This window comes from Cryptomeria japonica, chromosome 4 (genome assembly GCF_030272615.1).
Source record: "Cryptomeria japonica chromosome 4, Sugi_1.0, whole genome shotgun sequence".
Taxonomy (NCBI): domain Eukaryota; kingdom Viridiplantae; phylum Streptophyta; class Pinopsida; order Cupressales; family Cupressaceae; genus Cryptomeria; species Cryptomeria japonica.
Genome location: NC_081408.1, coordinates 1,214,134 through 1,222,144, shown reverse-complemented (window position 1 = coordinate 1,222,144; position 8,011 = coordinate 1,214,134). Strand labels below are relative to the sequence as shown.

At 39.6% G+C, this 8,011-nt stretch overlaps 1 protein-coding gene across 1 annotated transcript; it reads left to right on the top strand.

Annotated features, from left to right (window-relative positions):
• The first annotated feature begins 4,232 nt into the window (after window positions 1-4,232).
• LOC131064526 (uncharacterized) lies at window positions 4,233-6,506 on the top strand. The gene is made up of 2 exons (XM_059218609.1): window positions 4,233-4,919; window positions 5,028-6,506. The coding sequence occupies exons 1-2, from the start codon at window positions 4,233-4,235 to the stop codon at window positions 6,504-6,506; spliced, it is 2,166 nt and encodes a 721-aa protein (XP_059074592.1).
• The last annotated feature ends 1,505 nt before the right edge of the window (window positions 6,507-8,011 follow it).

Genomic DNA, 8,011 nt, shown 5'->3' with positions numbered 1-8,011 from the left:
TGATTCGAAATGATGAAAAACAATTCTACCCAATTGAATCTAAACATCTTCTACAACAAAAATTATGAACTGCCGAAATCTGATGAATTTGATTAATGAAAAAAGAACTTACCTGTACGCGGATTTCTGTCCTTGGGTTGGTTGTGCTGTCGGGTTTAAAGGGTTTGTCTTTGTTGTAAACCCACATGGAATGGACGCCATTAACGTAGCTGTAACGCTCGGATACGTTCTTATCATAAGGCTTTTGTATCTTAATATTTTCCTCGGTTAAATTATGCAGAGTAAAGCCATCAGTTAGAGACGCAGGTGAGACTGCGTATCCACTTCCCATCCAAACCAAAAGCCCACACAAAAGCGCAAACGTCCTCGCCATTCAGCAATTTCAAGGATTGGAAATAGAAAGTCTGAGTACTGCATGCAATCCTCTCGCTATTTGTAGGGAGATTTCATTGAATTCTAGTTTTGAAAATTTCAAGTCCGTGTTGGGAAGCAGATTGTTTGTTCCAGGTAATACCTACTGAGATTTCCGTCGAGATGGAAAACATTGGCCCAGGAAACATGCAGGCATCCGTTGAGTAAAATATAATTGAAAGCCGACTATCCTAAAGGTCGCAACAAACAATGCATTAAAAAATATATATATTGAAGTAGAATAACACAAGAATGATATCATAGTCACCAAATATTTCAATAAAATTTGATTATCTTGTTCAATATATTATTATCGAAAATTTAGGTTTTTTCGCATAAGCTGTGGTTAGCGAGTGGTTACCCCTGCTTCCGCCGCCAACATGGTGGCTCCCTCATCGGAAGATCCGGGTGGCAGACGCCAGCTGGACTCCTCGATCCTCAGCAACGTACCTGACATTCCTACTTGCAATGCCTCGACTGCCCCGATTTGTGACGAAGTGATGGAGGAATTTAATGTCACCGGCGCGCAGTTTGTTCGTGGTAGCCCGCGGAGCAGCTATGACAAAGTTATTAATGCTCCTCCCAACAGCAATCGCCCGAAATCTTTTTCTGAAGCAGTGTCTCGCACTGCGGATCTTAACCCCAAAGCCAGGTTTGATCAGGTTTGCCCTAGCTCGAATGAAAAAAGTGCAGAACACGGTAAGAGCCCTTCGGCTTCCCTCGCATCCTTCTCTGTTGTTCCTAATTTGGAAATGCTTAATGAGATTTCAAAGGAAAAATCTAGGTTGAGTAACACTGCTATTTTCTTTTCGGTTACTGAGTTGGATAAATGTCCACCGAGGAAATTCATGGACGACTGGTTTCATAATTTTTGGAATAACAAGCTAGGGTTTCATATTTCATTTTGTAGGCAGTTACAGAAAGGATTATATGTCATCTTCTTTGCCAATTGTGATGCTCAAAAAGAGGTCTTAAAGAGGCAATATTGGGTTGTGGGTTCTACCTCTTTTAGGGCTTTAGCCTGGTCTCCAGAGGTGGCTCACGAAGAGGTGCTTGCTTTGGCAGCACCCAGGTGGATTCTTGTTAAGAATGTTCCTCCTTTTTTGTGGAAATTTTTACCCCAATTGATGGAACCCCTCGGCAAGACCATCCGAATGGATGACTCTGTGAGGTTGGTCCCGCACATGGATGCTCGGATGTTGATTTCGCTCCTGCCAGGTATTGAGGTTCCGGAAAACATTTCTGTGAATATCTTAAATGAATCTTTCGTTTGCCCGCTGGAAGTTTTGGGGGGGCTCAATGCGTGCTTCCTCTGTCGCAAGGAGGGGCACCGCAGAAAGGATTGCCCTATCATTAAGAAAAATTTGGTGAATAGCCATAATGTTGCTAATGTTAATCCACCTGAAAAAAATAATAAGGATTCTGCTGGTGCTAAGATCTCTCCTCCCTATAAAGATGATTGTTCTACTAAGGCCAATAGGTCGTCCAACCCTACTTCCGTTTCTAAGAACCTTGATCCCATTGCTCTTTCTGTCCCCCCTGCTAATGGTGTTGCGCATCCCAAGGATGCCCTTATCCAGAATCTTAGAGTAGTTCCCCCCCCTCTCGGCTCTCATTTGTCTCCCGTTGAGAACTCTGGCATCGACCTCAATTCCGATGACGGTTTTATCGTTGTGCAGGAAAAGAAAAAACGAAAAGGTCTTCACATCTCGCGGCAAGAGAAAGTGGCCTCTGGCTCTGTTAAAAGGTTTGTCCCCAATTCGCATCAAGTGGTCAGCCCTACCATAGGTCGCCAGGATAAATTACCTGGTGACATTGATTTGAACTCAATCTCGCAAAGTGGGGTGGCCTGCGTGCGCTCCCCTCCCAATAACGTGGGTAAGAAACTCCCACAGAAAGTCTTCAAAGAAATAGAAGATGAATATGTTCTTGAGATTATACCTGCAGGTGCCTCTTTAGATGGCTCCACTGTCTTACCTTCCATGGAGGTTGACGCGCAAGTTATTAACAAGGATGTTGATGCGTACTCTAACTCTAACAAGGTTTCCCTATGAATTGCTTGTCCTGGAATGTTAGGGGGCTTGAATCTCCCGACAGAAAATTTGTTATTAAACGTTTGTTGTCTTCTTTGCATTCCATTGATTTCCTGATGATGCAAGAAATAAAAGCTATTGGTTTTATATTAGAGACTAATCTTAATTTTATTTGGAAAGATGCTGTTAAAATTTTTACTAATCATGAAAGAGGTAGAGGGGGAATTGCCCTTCTGATCGACCCTAAATGGAGAAACTATATTGCTCGTCATGGTTGCTCCCCGTGTCAGAGAGCTGTGTGGTGTATTATTGAGCATGACAATCATACTTTTGGCATTTGTTCTATTTATGCCCCTAATGACTCCCGTGAAAGAAGTAACCTATGGGTTTGGCTGAATACTCTCCCTGATATCCCTTGGCTTTTCGGGGGGGATTTTAATATGATTGAGTCACAGGATGATAAAATTGGAGGTATCCCGTTCCATTGGAATGATAATGAAGGGTTTCATTGGAATAGATTTGTTTATAATAAAAACCTGTTTGACCCTCTTGCTGGGAATAGATCTATCCACCGCGGCCTCTGGCACACTTGGTGTAATTTTCAACAGGGCCAATTCAGAATATACTCTAGGCTCGACCGCTTCTATGCTAACAAGCATTCCTTCTCCTTCCTTCCCTATGATGCGGATAACATTATTAAGACCATCGCTACCCCTCTCTCTGATCATCATCCTATCTTTGCCTGTGTTAATTTTATCACTATTCCTATTGCTTCTAGAGTTAGGAATCACAAATTCATTCTTAACTCCAGTCTTCTTTTGGACGATGATGTCCTTGCTGCTATCCAGATCATTAGAGGCATTAATAAATATAATCTGCAACATTGTTCTCATTTGGAAAGATGGTTGTGTAACACGTCAACCTGGAAGAATTTCCTTCAAACGATTGGTCAAAAGAAGGCCAAGGATTACAGATATATTGAAAAATAGTTATGTGCTAATTTGCAAGTTGCCGAGAGTAACATTCAAAATAACTCTGCCGATCTCGATCGGTTGTCACAGGTTATGGCTGCTAAAGATGCCCTTAGAAGTCACCAGCAGGTTAAGGTTAAGGGTGCGCGAATTCGGTCTAGGGCCCATTGGCTCCAAGTCGGAGACAGAGGGACTAAGTTTTTCTTTAATCTTCTTAAGAATAAACATTGTAAAGAGTCTGTTGATAAGCTGTCGATTGACAATCAAGACATCTCTGATCCTGTTGCTATCGCCAATGCCTTTGCGGATTTTTACAGAGCCTTGTTCTCTTCCGAAGACTCTTTGATAGCTGAAGCTGCTAGAAATAAATGTAAATCACTTATTCCTAGCAAGCTTGACTCCAGTGATATCCACAGGCTATCTAAGTCTATTTCCATTGAAGAGATTGAGACTGCTGTTAAAACCCTTTGCAATGATAAGGCCCCGGGCCCGGATGGTTTTCCGATTGAGTTTTATAAAGCTAATTCAAATTGGATCTGTAAAGACCTTTTTGATCTTTATAACGAAGCCATTGCTAATGGCTCTTTAGGCCCGGAGATAAACAAAGGTTATTATTAAATTACTTCCTAAGGAAGGGAATAAGGCTCTTATCAAGAACTGGAGACCTATAACCCTACTGAATGTTTCGTATAAAGTCCTGGCGAAGATTTTGGCTCTTAGGCTCGTCGATATCCTCCCTAAATTTATTTGTCCCTCCCAAACTGGCTTTATTAAGGGAAGGTATATTCTGGAAAATCTGATCACCAGCTGGGAAGCTATGGACTGGGCAAAAAGTTCTCACCAGAATTCTGCCATGTTGCTTCTTGACTTCAAGAAGGCCTATGACAGAGTCGAATGGAAATTTATCTTGATGATGTTGGAAGCCTTTGGCTTTCCTCCCTATTTTTGTCTTGCCGTGCAAACTCTTCTTAAGGACGCCTCGGCTCAGATTGAAATTAATGGAGTTCTTTCCCCTTCTTTTTCGCTTAGTAGATCTATCAGGCAGGGTTGCCCCCTTGCCCCTGCCCTTTTTGTCATCGCCTCTGAAGCCCTGTTTTATATTCTCAGAGATTCTTCCTTGTCTCCTGAGGTCAGAGGTCTATATCTCCCTAATAATGATGAGCTTATTAACTGTCAGTTTGCTAATGACACTGCTCTGTTTTTTGAACTTTCTGAAGTTAACTTTAGAGTCCTTCAAGGGAAGCTTGACCTATTCTATTCTGCCTCTGGTGCTCGCATTTCCCATACTAAGTCGATTTGTCTTGGATGGGACGAACACCCCCCTGAGTGGTTTTCCAATTCAGGTTTTTTGTGGGGAGGCCCCAACAAAACCGTTAAGTACCTCGGTATCCCCTTCTCTGTGGATCCTGTTCTTAAGAATATGTGGCTTTGGATTAAAGAAAAAATCCTTAATAAACTTAACAAATGGCACAATAGAACCTTGTCTTTAGCTGGGAGAATTCAAGTTTGTCAGAAAATCCTGTCTTCTTACAGTATCTACTATTCCTCGGCTTGGTTGTTTAGTAACTATCAAATCCAAGAGATTCAAAGTGCCATCAGATCCTTTCTCTAGTCGGATGGAAAAGGAAACAAGAAACATCATGTTGTTAAATGGGCCTGGTGCCATGCTGACAAGATCCTTGGGGGGCTTGGGCTTAAAGATCTAAAATTCCAGGGTATTGCCCTTTCCGCCAAATGGATCTTTCATTCCTTGGAGGGTAACAGCCCTTGGAAAGTGCTTGTCAGGCATAACATTGAGAGAGGTTTTCCCAAGAAAGCTAAGTCTTGGAAAAACCTCCCCTTCGGTGATCTCCTCCTGGGTAACTTCCCTGTCTCTGTTCAAGGTTCTTTGGTGTTCAAGTCAATATGGAAGGCTTGGGAACACGTCATGGAGCACATTACCAACAAGGACTGGTACCACCATGATCAACTCCACGGAGAAAGATCTATTTGGTGGAATCTTGCCATCAGCGGGAAGCCTCTTGCCCTATCCCAAGGATGCTCTGCCAGATCCTGGGCTAAAAAAGGTATAAACCAATTTGTGGATCTGTTTGAATCTGACTGCCTCCCGTCTTGGGATGCTATTAAGTCCAAGTATGATATTCCTGATTCGCAGAAAAAAACTTATAATATGGTTCTTCAAGCCTCCAGAAATATCCCGTCTGCTTGCAATGTGGATTCTCTTAGACACCTTAATTGCAAGTGGCCAGGGGGTGTTGCTTTGGCTAGCCTTAAAGCCAAAAATATTCACTTTGTTATTAACCAGAATAATGACATTATTAATCATGTGAACTCTGTTTGGCATTCCTCATTTGATATTAAGATTTGGAATAAATTGTTTCAATGCTTATGGAGAAGTCATGTTGAGCCAAAAATCAATTGCTTTAAGTGGCTTGTTTTACTTGATAAGCTTCCTCTCAAAAGGTTCAATTCTGATTCTGATTCCTGTAATGATCTTTGTAATCTTTGTAGACTCCCGGAAACTGGGAGACATATTCTTTTTTATTGTCTTCTTGCTAAAGAAATATGGAGCATGTTTGGTATTATCTATCCTATTAATGTGAGCATTCTTGACATAATTACTGGTTATATCCCTGGTCTTCCCAAGGATTCGAATTTATTTTGGAATATGTTGTCCTCTAACATTCTTTGGCAGATTTGGAAATGCAGGAACGAAGAGAAGTACCAAGGTAAGCCAAGGGCTCTTACTGAGTTTTTCAGAAAACTCACACATTTCAAAATCTTTTTGCAGGTCCATGTCACCATGATGGTTGAGAATAAGAAGCTAAAAAGATTCCTCCAATGCGGTCATGCGTCTTTCTACTTCCATGAGCTGAAAAATGGCTACCTTTGGCGGAGAACGCTGGATGATCTTCATGCTTTTGATGCTGCCTGTGAGAAGCTTAAGAAAGATATCAGGAAGAACGCGAATCCCAGGATGGATGAGCTCTCCTTGCTCGCTCAAGTGCAAGCGCATCAGAACTTAGTTTGGATGGAAGGCCCCCTTGGCTGGATTGCATGGGTGGATGGTTCATGTGACATTCTGTATTAGCTATGTATATGGCAATGTATATGTATATGTCATTTTTTATGGTGTGAGGCATGGCCTCTAAACTCTGATACTCTGTGGTCTGTTTGTATATTTGATCTCCTTATTTCTAATACAAAAAAAAATATCTTATTATCCTAAACTTAAAATAATATAAATAATATAAATCTAGTCACTATCATTAAAAAACATACTTCGGTAATATAAATAGATTTTAGATTGTTTTGTTTAATATTTACTAAAAAATAAAAATTGAATAAATCAGTCAATTTTTTAAAATAAAATTATAATCATTAAATAATAAAAAAAATTGTTGTCTTTTAATCATAATGTCAAGCAATGTAGTTAATAAATATTAAAGTAAAATAATGGAGCAAAAGAGTTAACTATGCACAAAATTATTTCTTTTGTCATTAAAGATATGTATCAAGATATTTTCCTCAAAATAAGCACAAAACTAAATATAAAATAATTATGTAATGAAAATTTCACTATTAAATCAATTTAAGTGGGATTATGACTAGATAAGTGCATGCACAAGATGCAAAGAGATATTCTTAAGGCATCTATTTCACTTGTGTAAGAAATAAAGTGAAAAATAGACATTAATTTGATTTTTTTGATTTTTTGATTTTTTTTAAATAAATTATTAATATTTTGTATTTTGCCTAAAAGCTTCACCATTATTAAATTACATCACTCATATTATTTGTATTATTATTTATAGTAATGCTTTAATTTATAAATAACTATTCAATTTTTTAAAAAGAGGAATCACAACATTAGATGTTTTTCTCTCCTTTTATCATTAAAGAGACTTCTTAGCATAATAAGAAGATATCGAATAAAAGAATCCATATTTTATATCATTATAATTGATATATCATCATTGTCATGGTGATTATGATTTTATTATACATATAATTTTATTATTATTATTTTGATGAGTAATGACTTTTTTATACTAAATTTACTAACTAGTGAGGGTCACATTTGAAGGACCCCCTCCCCGTGGTTAAATTTTTTTTTTTATCATAGACATTTACACCTCCCCAGTTGTCCAACCCTTATCACTCCTTGTGGCTCCTCGCTCCTTATCTCTTCAATTACGGCCCCTTATCTCTTCGTTGCTCCCACCTTATCACTCCACCCACCATGCAACAAGTATGTTCGTTGTCCGCTGCCCGCCACTAGGATTGAGGCCTTAACACCTTGCAGCATCTTCCAATGTTCTCTGTCAGCGTTGGGGGACAATGTTCTAACCACCGAATTAGCATTGGATTTGGGCATTAAAACTCCCTTTTTTACTTGCAACCTTGGATCGATGTCGTACACTACGCTGATTGCACACCATCCGGGAACATGGGGACAAAGACCTGCATGAGGATCGAACCAAAGACCGCCCGAACAACAGCGCTTCGCAACTGCTGTTACGCTGAGGGGTCATCCCAATTATTTTACAATATTATGGTAAGAAGATATTAAAAATAAAAGTCCAAACTTTATAT

Excerpts from the sequence above, each read along its gene's own strand:
- LOC131064526 (XM_059218609.1), top strand. The coding sequence starts at position 4,233 with ATGGACTGGGCAAAAAGTTCTCACCAGAATTCTGCCATGTTGCTTCTT. Across the intron at positions 4,920-5,027 it reads CTTTAGCTGGGAGAATTCAA|TCGGATGGAAAAGGAAACAA; the intron begins GTTTGTCAGAAA and ends TCCTTTCTCTAG.